Genomic DNA, 13,136 nt, shown 5'->3' on the forward strand with positions numbered 1-13,136 from the left:
CGTTTAATGAAGTTGCCCAATATTTTAGTGAAACAGGCATAGATACAAGCATTATTTCTCAGGCTAAACTTATATTTGATTAGTCTTCAATCCATTAATATTACAATCTTTAGTAACTAGTGTACTTGCTTATTTAGTAAAGGGCATAAAGGGCATGTCTTTGTGTTTGTACATATAGTTACTACAGCTGTGTTTCTGTGTGGGACTGTCCGTGTGTGCATATATGCACAAATGCCAAGTTCATTTATTTGTCTTAAATTAAATCTAGGGATGAATAAATTGGATTAAATTAATTAAGCGATATAGATGATATGCTCTTAGTAGGTAACAGTCATAATTTGATCTGTAATTTATTAAGTAAAGCTTTCTAAACTGTTGTAATCTCATTTTCTAGGAGCACATACTTGTTTCTGTATTACAGGGCAGTTCTTAGCATATCAAACCATCTCTCACATATCCCAACATTTTCACCTCATAAAATTAGCTTAGTTGCTTATTATGGGGAGAATGTGCTTGCTGCATGAGAATAAGCATAAAACTCCCCATGTAAGCGCAAGTTAACTTCTTTGTAATATCATAAAAAGAAGCCACATTCTAAACAGGGTTTTTTTAAAAACTCTACAACACTTTAGATACTGTTGACTTACAACTCTACTCCAAACTATCTGTCATCATTGGCTTTGATAAATAGAACTTCTGAGAGATTTGGGGGCAAATTGATTTTCCCACTCCTAGAAGCTGAGACTGAACCGAGAGTTGAAAACAGTTAGTTTATTTTGTAGAAAAACAAATATTCTAAGCTATAAGGAAGAAATCTTAGAAAAGTGTTCCCCAAATTGGGGGACTCATAGTATATGGAAGTACAATTGCCATAAGAAAATGTTGGTTTGCATTTATGAAAGGATTTCTTCGAGGGCCGTATCAGCATTGTAGTTCTCTGCGGGCCAGTGAAGGGGGAATCAGGTGGGGGAGATGGGATAGACACCTCCTGCGGCACCCTGCAGCATGTGGGGCACAGGAGGCACATGAGCCCTCTGCACAGCCTGTTTTTGGCTGGCAGAGTGCTGCAGGAGTCCGTGGAGGCTGAAAATGGGCTGCAGGAGGACTGCACCATTTTGGCCGGCAGAGGCACCATAGGCCAGTCCTTTGATATTTCCACTCCAGCCCTGTGGGCCAGATTTAAGCACCCATGGGCTGGATCCGGCCAGCGGGCCTTGAGTTTAACACCATTGCTATAGTCCAACATATATGGAATGTGTCAGATAATGGAAGGCTGCTCTGCACAATGTGTGAAACCATGCATATGTTTTATTCTTTATTCTTATCTAAATATATATTTCCAATGTTTTTCAGGTGTTGTTTGCTTTGAATCAAACATTATTACAACACGAAAGTCTTCGAGCTGGCAGCTGGCAGGCTCCTTACACAACTGAAGACCTTATCAAGCATTACAATTGCGGTGACCTAAATGCTGTTATATTCAATCATGATTCTTCTCAGGTACGATGATTTCACAATTGTCTTACATTTGGGCAAGACCAAAAAGGCATAATTGTTGCATCTCACCACTACAGCTGTTTCACATTTAGTTTCACATTTCTTTAGCCTATTCTGTTATCTGACTTAAATAGATATGTGGATATGTTAAAACAGGTATCACCCGATGATATTTTCCTATCCCCTTAATTTCCCAAAACAAGTATTTGAATTATCACTGGACAGATAAGGAACATTTTATGACACCCACAAGTAAGGTGACCAGACGTCCCGGATTTGGTGGGACAGGCACGATTTTTCATCGTTTTCCCCGCATCCCGCCCGCTTCTCAAAAACCCCCGCTTTATTTTGGCGCTCGCTGGCTCCCCCGCCCATCAGCTGCCGCTAGCTTGCTCGTTATTTCCTCATCTATTTCTAAAAATCTAAGCCAGCCCAGCCTGCTGCTCACTGATTGGCCTGGACTCCAGCCAATCAGTGAGCTGGCTGGGATGGAAAACTTTAAGCACGCACGGGAAGTTTTCCATCCCAGCCAGCTCACTGATTGGCTGGAGTCCGCTTAGCACGCCGCGTGAGTCGCAGGAGTCTCCATTTCATTTCGCGGGCGTTTGCTTTGTTTTGCTGCTTCAGCTTCACTGGTGAGTAACCGGTGGGAATTAGTAACCTGCGCGGGGTTACTGAAAACAGCCACCGCAGCCCTCCTTCCCTTCCCTGTGTGCGAGAAAGGCGCCCGCTCGCCAGCCCGCCCACCCTTGGACTCCGGGGCAGCACCTACCGAGCGCGGCCGCTGCCGTGCTGGTTCCTTCGCGCCCCTCCCACCCCCTGCCTCCTCAGACCTCCACGCAAGAGCGGCGGTGCGAACGAGCGGCCACAGCCGTTGTTGCTTTTAAATGAGGCTCCGCTCGCTGCTCATCCCGCTCCTTCTTCCTCCTCCTCCTCCTCCTCCCCTTCCACCCTCAGCAGCAGCAATGGCAGCCGAGGAGGGAAAGGTGCACTTTGGCAGGGCTTCCACAGCGCTGTGGAAGCCCTGTCAAAACACACCTTTCCCGCCTCGGCTGCAGCAGGGATCGTGCCGCCACTTTATCTTTCTCCTCCTCCTCCTCCCCTTCCTCCCTCAGTAGCAGAAACGGCAGCCGAGCTGGGGAAGGGGCACTTTGGCAGGGCTTCCACAGCGCTGTGGAAGCCCTGTCAAAATGCACCTTTCCCGCCTCGGCTGCAGCAGGGATCGTGCCGCCACTTTATCTTTCTCCTCCCCTTCCTCCCTCAGTAGCAGAAACGGCAGCCGGGCTGGGGAAGGGGCACTTTGGCAGGGCTTCCACAGCGCTGTGGAAGCCCTGTCAAAACGCACCTTTCCCGCCTCGGCTGCAGCAGGGATCGTGCCGCCACTTTATCTTTCTCCTCCTCCTCCTCCCCTTCCGCCCTCAGTAGCAGAAATGGCAGCCGGGCTGGGGAAGGGGCACTTTCGCAGGGCTTTCGCCGCGCCCCCAAGGACCGCTGACCTCGCGCCGCCGCTTCTTCTTCTTCCCCGGCCTTCCCAGTTAGCTTGCTTGAAGCTCCGAGGAGGCGGGAGGAGGGTCGCAGGAGTGGAAGTGGGGGGAGGTCTCCCCGGCCGGGAAGAACTGAGAGGCTGCTGGCCCCTTTCACAGGAAAGTTAACTTTTCTTGGCGAAATCCTCCCCCCCCCCGCGTGGGTGAGTGGTCGGCTGTCCTCTTCCCGTAAGCCGCCCGGAGTTACCTGTGTGTGAGGTGGGCTGCCCTATGCATTTGCGTGTGTGCGCTGGAGAGAGAGTGAAAAAGAGAGGGAGAAATAATTATATTAATTAGATATATCAATCTTTCTCCACCTTGGAGACTTGAAAGTGTGTGGACTTCAACTCCCAGAAAGGGAGTTGGGAGAAAGGGAGAAAGGAGGAGAGAATGAAAGGAAGATGGAAAGAAGAAAGAGGTAAGGAGAGGAGGATGGAAAGGAGAGAAAGAGGGGGAGAGAGGGTAGAAAGGGGAAGAGGAAGAGCAGGAGTAGGAGAAAGGTAAGGGAAGAAGGAAGGGGAAGGAGAGGAGGAAGGAGGAAAGTAGAGAAGGGAGGGAGGGAGAAAGGAAAGGGAAAGGAAAGGAGGATGGAAGGGAGAGAAAAGGAAGGAGAGAGGGTAGGAAGGGAAAGAGGAAGAGCAGGAGCAAAGGAGAGGTAAGGGAAGAAGGAAGGGGAAGGAGAGGAGGAAGGAAGAAAGTAGAGAAGGGAGAGAGGGTGAAAAGAAAGAGGTAAGGAGAGGAGGATGGAAAGGAGAGAAAGAGGAGGAGAAAGGGTAGGAAGGGGATGAGGAAGAGCAGGAGTAGGAGAAAGGTACAGGAAGAAGGAAGGGAAAGGAGAGCAGGAAGGAAGAAAGTAGAGAAGGGAGGAAGGGAGAAAAGAAAGGGAAAATAAGGTGGTGTTATAACAGGAGGAAGGGATGGTAAACAAAGCAACCCAAACTGTATATTATAAACTATTAAATGAAATAATAAATGTATAAGAATGATAAATGTTAAAACACTTGTAACCAAATGACATGCTATATGTGATGATGGGTTTTTTTCTTTTTGTTTTGTTTTGTTTTTATTGTTGTGGGTATGTGTCGTCTATGTAACAAAAAAAATAAAAAAGTTGATAGGCAAGAGGAAGGAGGAAGGAAGGAAAAAAGAAAAAGAGGGAGAGAGGAAAGAAGAAAAGATGGAACTAGAAAGGAAAGAAGGGAGGGAGGGAGGAAAGGGGAAGACAGGGAAAGAGCAGAAAGACAGAGAAGGTGAAGGTAGATAGGCAGAAGGAAGGAAGAAGGAAGAAATAGGAAAGGAGGGAAGGAGGAAGGAACAGAAGCGAAGAGGAAGAGAGAAATGGAAAGAGCAGAAAGACAGAGAAGGTAGATAGGCAAAAGAAATGAAGCTGAAAGAATGGAAGGAGGAAGGAAGAGAAAAAAGGAGGAAGGGAGTGAGTGAGGAAAGAAGAGAGGATGGAAGGAGAAAGGAAGGAAGAGAGGGAAAGAGCAGAAGATGGATAAGGTGAAGGTAGATAAGCAAGAGGAATGAAGGAAGAAGTGAGGAGTCTCGAGGAGGGGGAAAACATTTAGTGACCAAAGTTACAATGGCATTGAAAAAAGTGACTGATGACCATTTTTCACACTTAGCGACCGTTGCGACCATTTTTCACACTTAGCGACCGTTGCAGCATCCTCATGGTCATGTGATCAAAATTTTGTTTGGCAACAGATTCGTATTTATGCTGGTTTCATTGTCCTGGGGTGACCTTTTGACAAAAAAATTTTTTTTTAATCAAGCCCCCCCCCCCCCCCCCCCCCCCCCCCCCCGGTCAAAGGCGTCCCTCTTTTCCAATCTGAAAATCTGGTCACCTTACCCACAAACATAAACTCCTATTTAACTAAACTAAACTAAAGGTTAGCTAAACTAAGATATGGTGATTATAAATCTGTGGAGTAATACAGAATTTGTTTATACATGGAAGGATAGCTAAATCCTTGAAATAGGCATAAGGACCAAGGAAAAATATTCTATTTGACTGTGATTCAAAATACATTGTTGTTTAAAATTATTCCTGGAATTAAAGAAAAGCTCCTGAAGACAGAGCATGAGTTTTGTTCATATACATTAATGATAGTCAGAACTGAAAATGGATCTTCTTTAAAACATTTCTTTGGATCTAATTGAATGCTGGTCCTGTTCTCAGTTATAGATGCATCTCTTTTCAGTGATCTTGCTGATTGTGGTGATGTGTCCCACTTTTCTGTGAAATATGAGATGCTGTGTATTAATCAATAGCTAATTAAACTCAGCTTAGGCTTTTCATTGCATTTAATTATAGTTATAGATATAAATCTGTATCCCCTGTTTTCTGGGTTTCATTCTTTCCCCCTCACCCTCAAACTAGGAGAATAAGAAAGAAGAAACTATTTTCTTCTGAGTCCTCCTTTCTTTTCCAGCCCTGTCCAAGCCGGCAAATAAAGTTGTTACAAACTCCAGGGTCTTAGGAAGGACCTCCCCAATGCAATGCTCACCTCTGCCATTTTGGGCAAGACCATTGTAGAACTGGACAATAAATTAGAGATATGATTAGTAATAAATAATCCTCAAAATAAATAATCCCCCTAAGACATCAATTCTTCTGAATCTGCCACAGTGACATCTTCAAGATTTTGGTTGTCCCAAATATTTTGGTAAAAATCTGTATGGTTGCTAACATTTACTTGATGACCCATGATCCAAATCAAGCAAGTTTTGATTTTGGCCTATTCCGTAGATTTTGGGACCAAGTGGTTACTTCAAAAACATTTATTTTGTCATGGGGGGGGTGATGCTCTTATTAGGAGTGTCACGTTCCGGCATTCACGTTGAATACTTTGGTGAAAAACTTTATCTCTATCTAATGTTACGTGATAACCAGCACTAAATGACAATGATACAAAGGTAAGCAAATCCAAGTCAGTTCTAACCAAGTTAACACCATCACTTATATATATATATATATATATATATATATATATATATATATATATATATATATATATATATATATATATATATATATATATATATATATATATATATATATGTTATATTTATGCTGATAAATAAATAAAGGGAGACTAGTATAGATCTATTTCAAGCTATTTAGCTCTCATCAGCTAGCCACACCCTTGTTGGGAATCGAACCTGTGCTCTATTGCCTCTTAGGCAGATGTGTTAACCATTGAGCTACAGAGCTCGACTCCTTATCAGCCAGCCAGGGTGAGAGGTATATATTTAAAGTCACAACCCCTGGTATGCCCAAATATGGGAGGAAGGTCACACTTCCACTCTCTGTCTTCGGCTCGTCACAAGAGACCATCCAGACAGAAACCCAATATTTTTTACTGTTGCCTTTTTGTTACATTTGTTATATTTATGCTGATAAATAAATAAAGGGAGACTAGTATAGCTGATGAGAGCTAAATAGCTTGAAATAGATATATACTAGTCTCCCTTTATTTATTTATCAGCATAAATATAACAAATGTAACAAAAAGGCAACAGTAAAAAATATTGGGTTTCTGTCTGGATGGTCTCTTGTGACGAGCCGAAGACAGAGAGTGGAAGTGTGACCTTCCTCCCATATTTGGGCATACCAGGGGTTGTGACTTTAAATATATGTATGTATGTATGTATGTATGTATGTATGTATGTATGTATGTATACCATTATCCCACCCAGCTCCACCCACAACTCCACCCAGATGACACCCAACCACCATCACCAATCACCATGACCCACACCCTCAGCCATACCCCCACTCAGTTAATTTCATCATAGCCTCCTTCCTGGTTAGCCGCATCCGAGCAGAAGAGTTACATCAGAGTAGGCAGTTGCACCCGAGTAGAAGAATTACTCTGCAGAGTAGTGTGGGAAGCTTGGAGAGCCACATGCAGTTACAGACTCCGCCGACATCAGAGAGTTAACATCAATGTGGCAGCGTTGGTGGCATATAAGCATGGCTGAGGGGGCATGGCGATGGATGGGCTCCCCCCTGAATGGCAGCCTGAGGGCTGGCAAGGAGAAGGTCAAAGCATTTCCATCTGGAACAGGGGTGTCAAACTCATGACCCAAGAGCCGAAGGTGTCACACACTGGCTACTCCCACCCCCGGTTTAGCAAAGGGGAAAAAGTCATGATGTGTCATGTGATAAGAACATGATGGCGTGAGTTTGACATCCCTGATCTAGAAGAACCTATTCTAGGAGATCTTATAACGTGAAAATAGATTTCATAGGAGTAAGTTGCATTGATCAAAACTATTCGGAACAGTTTTGGAGTTACTGGGTACTAGATTGCTCAAATCAAATTGCCCCTACAATGCAATCCCCAAAGTGGTCTAAAACATCTCAAAGGATCCCAGCTACAAAATGATCAAACCAGCTAATAGTGCCTTGCCAATCTTGACTTGCTTTCTGCTCTCTCATTTTTGCTTGTCTTCTCTGCATCCTGGAAATTCTTATGTTCTTCACATGTCTGTGGTTTCCTTGAGAAACACTACAGTATCACCCCTAGATTAATTTCTGTAGAGTTGTTCTATATGTTTTGGTCTAATGATGGATTAAAAGGTTTTTGAATGGGATGTGTGCATAGTAGAAAGTTAACTGCAAGTGCTTACAACATAATTCCCTCTCCTTAGGACAAAAGACTTGATGATAATTGAGTTTGTATCCGAAGAGGAAATGAGCATTAAGGCAATAAGTTAAGAGGCCAGTTAATTTTTTAACATGTCATAATTCATTCATAATTTTTGTGTCATATGACTTTGGTTGGAATCTATTGCTTTCTCTTAGATCTTCTATATCATAATGAACTTTGAAATGCTTCTGTGGTTTTCTAACTTCCACCCTATGCAAGCAATTCAAGCAGGCACAGTTTACACATCTGTAACTGTCACCAGCAAAAAGTAATACAATGGAATGTGATCCATCCACTTTAAGGACTTCTGTGTCACCTCTTAAATCACTTCAGTTTAAATGACTTGGATTAATTTGGAAGCCTCAGATATATCTGATGATGGGTTTTAAAAATAAACAGAGTGCTATCCTTCAAATAACTGGAGGGAGGGAGCTTACATTTCACTGAAAATAGTAATCAACAGCAACTTTTCTGTGACAGTAAAATAGAAATCTCACATAACCATTACAAAAAGTGAGGGGAACACATGTTTTTCAGTAAAAAATCAATTATACCATCTTGATTTTAATTTCCACTGGGAACTTGAGCAGCAAACAAAACAAACAAAAGCTTGTATTGTTGGTGTGATTGTGTTACATTTTTCTCTCCATAGTTTTCTCACTTAAATCCTTATTTAATCTCAGTAAGGCTGAACAAGACAAAGTTTATTTAACTGAAGCATGTCAGAGAAACACAATAGGAAACAGTTCACTTTGTTGTACAGGTTTCTGCAACATACTTGACTAATAAATTTGCAGCACATTTTCTGGCAAAGCTGTCAAAGCGATACAAAACTTAGCTTCAAAACAAAGACAGAGATCTTGTGATGTCTCCTTCATTGCTCTCTGAGTGGATAGCCTTTGCTTTCAAGGAAGATTTCCCTGTTCAGATTTATGTTTCCATTAACATTTCCTGAGATTTGATTTGTGTAAGCATTTCAATGCCCATGCTAACTTCCATCTACTTTAGCCTTCATCTCATACTCAACTATCCTCTATATGTGCTTGTAGAGTATAGCCTCAGCTTGTGGTGCCATTTCTAAACTGATTGAAGTTTGTAGCCTTCTAATCCCCACTGTCTAAAGTCATTATACTGTACTATAAACATACATATATCCATATTAATTTAGTTATTTTTGTCATGAATATTAGCTATAGAGGGAGATTTCTCTGAAGTTAGGTTTACAATTTCTGATTGGCTCCTATTATAAATTCACATAATCATGTTAACATATGCATTTTAGCAATCATCTGTTCATTATTTGTACACAATCTTTTCTCAAAGTCAGTCACATAATATTCAATACCATAAATTCTTTTTGTCTTCTTTCACTCTTTCTGATAATTGTAAATAGGAAAACCATTGACAGTTTGGTCCCCCTGCCAACAGTTGTTCTCGATTTTATTTCGTATTCCACTTGACAGAATTCTATTGTCGCATGATACATTAACAATTTGTGTTTGTATATTGTATATAACATGCTTATTGTGCTGAGAAACACAAAGGTGTTTCGGGCACAAATTGGATTTACTATATAACTATTCCATTTTCTTAGTATAGCATATCTAACAGAATGATTTTTAAAATCTATATTAACCTTAATTTTATCATTCCACAAATATGCATATACTATGTTTATAGTATACAATATAATATATGTTATATATTGTAAATATGATGTAGAAATCAGAAAGTTAAATTGGGGGTGGGGTCAATTAAATTAGGAATTACAGTCATGGTGTCAGATCCTCTCCATTAGATAATTAGGAAAGAAGACCACGAGACTCCATGAGTAGAAATCAAGTGTACTTTTACTAATTATAAATGATTAAAGGCATAGCGAAGCGAAGTCTGATTATTTAGGCGCGAAAGCGATTGATATATAGAATAGCCCATTCCCCACCCCTTGGCATCACAGTTACAGTCCAATCATAATTCTCCCAAGTGTCAGGTGTGAGATAACTTCAAAAGCATCACGAAGATGGAATGTTGGTGCCATTAGTCCTGGCGGGAATCTCCTACGCATGCGTAGGCCGACAGGCAGCTGAGCTCCAGAACCTTCCTCCAGCACAATGAGTAACCCCTCCCAAATACCATGCCCTCCCTCCCCGTTTCATGGCAGCCAAAGCAACAGCAAAGCAGAGGCTGACATCCGGCCGTCCTCCGGAAAAAGGCGTTCAGGCCTGGAAACGACAAAACACAAACAAACAGACAAACAACAAAAAACAGAAGAGAAAAAAAGGGGGGGAAGTCAAGGCTTGTCAGGATAAGCAGAATAAAACTGTCGAAGCAGCGGGGGAGCACGGACATGGGACTTGTCCACCCACTCGGTATGAGATGGAGGAAAATGCTTCCAAGCCACTAGGTACTGTATCCAATTCCGCCGCCGTCGAGAGTCCAATATCTCACGAACCTCAAAATGTCGTTCACCATCAATCAACAGGGGGGCAGGTGGAGGGTCCACAGGCGGACGTAAAGAGGAGACATGAACTGGTTTAATGGTCTGCAGGCCAAAGGGCATCACCCGGAACTGCAAACAACCGAGGGGGCAGTTGAAAGCAGTCTTCCACTCATCCCCTTCCTTTATGCAGACTCTATAGTACGCTTCTCTGAGGTCCAATTTAGTGAAAATGTGGCCCTTTCCCAATTGGGCTAGCATGTCCTTCATCAACGGTAACTGGTACAGGTTTTGAGCAGAGATGCAGTTCAGGTTTTTGAAATTAACACATAATCTCAGGGAGCCATCTTTCTTCTCTCTGAACAATACGGGTGCAGCTACCTTGGGTCGTGCTGGCTCGATGAATCCCCTTTCTAAGTTTTTATCAATGAATTTTCTAATTTCCTTCATCTCTCTAGGGGACATTGAGTATATTTGGGGCTTTGGAAGCTTAACCCCGGGCAAAATATCGATGGAGCAATCAGTAGGTCTGTGGGGCGGAAGCTTATCTGAAGATTTTTCACTAAAAACTCCTTTCAGGTCCCAATACTCTTTTGGAATCTTTTCTTCCCCCTCAATTCTCTCTTGGCCCCTGGCGGCCAATGCGGGGCTGGAGCCAGCAGGCTCTGGGGAATCACCCTCCCTGTCTGGAGCTGTGCTGGTGTGAATGCGCAGCCATCCCTCCCTCCAATTAATGCGAGGGTTCCATTTACGAAGCCAGGGGAGGCCCAAAATCAGGGGTCTGTCCATTCCAGGAGCCACAATAAAAGAGATCAATTCTACGTGGGTGCCCATTTTCATCTCTAGAGGTTCACTATAGAAATGGGCTGGGCCACCCCCAGCAATGGACCCATCGATTTGGCAAAACACAATAGGGGTTTTCAAAGTTCTTAATTTCAGGCCTAGTTTTTCCACCATTGCAGGATTGATCATACATCTTGAACAGCCCGAGTCAAGGCGGGCAGGAAGCTGTTCTGACACCCCATCGGGTGGTACCCTTAATTCTATTGGGATCAACATGGGGCCTTTATTTGAACTCACCCAGCGAGGCGAGGCGTCGTCATTGGAGTCATCAGAGGAGCTGGCGGTGACTTCAGCTTCTTCCTCCACCTCCTGTCTGAAGCGCGGGGGGGGTGTTTTCAGCAGCGAAAGCAGCCTCTTTCTTCTTCTTCTCTGGGGCTCTGCTTGTCTTCCCTTCCCTCTTGGCAGGGGGCGGGGTGGTTGTAGGAAGGTTAGCGCGGCAATCTGTGGCGCGGTGGCCACCCCTCCCGCAACGGAAGCATGTGAGCGGCTTGCCCTTGCCGGTGGAGCTTCCCTTTCCCTCACTCCTGAATCGGAAAGGGGGTTTTTGAGCTGGGGGGGTGATCTTCCTGCTGTCTCCTCTCTCGCACGTTGAAGTCTAATCAAATCGAGCTCAACGTCTGCTGCATTTTCATACCAAGCTGTAACGCGCTTGGGAAGGTGTCTGTTAACACATTGTTGGTAAATGTCCTCATTTAATCCTAATGCAAATTGGTCCAAAAGGGCATCCTGAGACCAGCCTCTCATATAACAAGCAAGCTGTTGAAACTCCTGAATATATTGAGTCACTGGTCTATCTCCCTGCCTGAGGGCCATAAATTTCATCTTCCCCCGTTTCTCAATTAGAGGGTCATCAAATCGTCTTTTAAACGCAGTCATAAAAGCATCAAAATTCCTCAGGAGGGGGGAATTGCTTTGGTGCAAGCTGATCATCCATTCGGCCGCCTCTTCCTCCAAAGCAAGTAACACCATTCGCACTTTCATTTCATCTGTTTCTAAATCGGGCCCATAAATTTCCATATAGTTATAAATTTGTATAACAAAGAGACCCAGTTTCTTGGAATTCCCGTCATATTTTACCGGTAAGGGAGGGACTTTTGCCATTCTGTGTCTTCTGGGGGGGGCCCCCCTGCTCTGGCAGCCACCCTGGCTGTGGGGGGGGGAGAAGCTGTTTCTGGGTTAGTTTGCTCCCATCCTCCCTCGGCCTCTTCACCCTCCCTAAATTTTTGCATAGAGTACCTTTGTTCAAACTCTTCCGTTTGGTCTCTTTCTCGGGGTTTCCGTTCAGGCAAGGTTTCTTCCAATTCGGCTGGCTTCGCCCTTTGTTTTCTCCTAGTAACTCCAGCATCCCAACTTTCGCTGTCCTCTTTTTGCCCCACACTTAGGGACCATCGAGGGGGAATCGCAGGGTCCGCTATTCCTAGGCCAGCCATTCTCCCAGGTAATGATGGGTCTGCAGTTTCCCTTTCAATCTCTTCATCGCTTGCTCGCAAAGACATCTCCCTCGTTCCTTCTTGTAAGTACACCCCCCACGGAAGGTTGAAATCTCCTGGTGGGGTGTGAGTGAGACTTCGCTTACTGTCAGATCCTCTCCATTAGATAATTAGGAAAGAAGACCACGAGACTCCATGAGTAGAAATCAAGTGTACTTTTACTAATTATAAATGATTAAAGGCATAGCGAAGCGAAGTCTGATTATTTAGGCACGAAAGTGATTGATATATAGAATAGCCCATTCCCCACCCCTTGGCATCACAGTTACAGTCCAATCATAATTCTCCCAAGTGTCAGGTGTGAGATAACTTCAAAAGGCATCACGAAGATGGAATGTCGGTGCCGTTAGTCCTGGCGGGAATCTCCTACGCATGCGTAGGCCGACAGGCAGCTGAGCTCCAGAACCTTCCTCCAGCACAATGAGTAACCCCTCCCAAATACCATGCCCTCCCTCCCCATTTCATGGCAGCCGAAGCAACAGCAAAGCAGAGGCTGACACATGGTTGCTACTAAGATGGTTCAATATAGTAAGAGTCTGTAAGCTTTATTGATTCATAAAAGGGAACCTTTATCCATCATAAATGTTATACCGTGTTTCCCCGAAAATATGACATGTCCTGATAATAAGGCCATGCCACATTTTTCTGGTGGGCAAAAATATAAGCCCTCCCCCGCAAATAAGCC

The 13,136-nt window shown here is 43.8% G+C and overlaps 1 protein-coding gene across 1 annotated transcript in view; it reads left to right on the top strand.

Annotated features, from left to right (window-relative positions):
* TRABD2B (TraB domain containing 2B) overlaps positions 1-13,136 on the top strand; it is a 312,957-nt gene that overhangs the window by 215,149 nt on the left and 84,672 nt on the right. Inside the window, exon 3 of the mRNA XM_032218473.1 lies at positions 1,354-1,500. Within this exon, the coding sequence (XP_032074364.1) occupies positions 1,354-1,500 (147 nt within the window). The remainder of the gene's footprint in view (positions 1-1,353; positions 1,501-13,136) is intronic.

This window comes from Thamnophis elegans, chromosome 5 (assembly GCF_009769535.1).
Source record: "Thamnophis elegans isolate rThaEle1 chromosome 5, rThaEle1.pri, whole genome shotgun sequence".
Classification (NCBI taxonomy): Eukaryota; Metazoa; Chordata; class Lepidosauria; order Squamata; family Colubridae; genus Thamnophis; species Thamnophis elegans.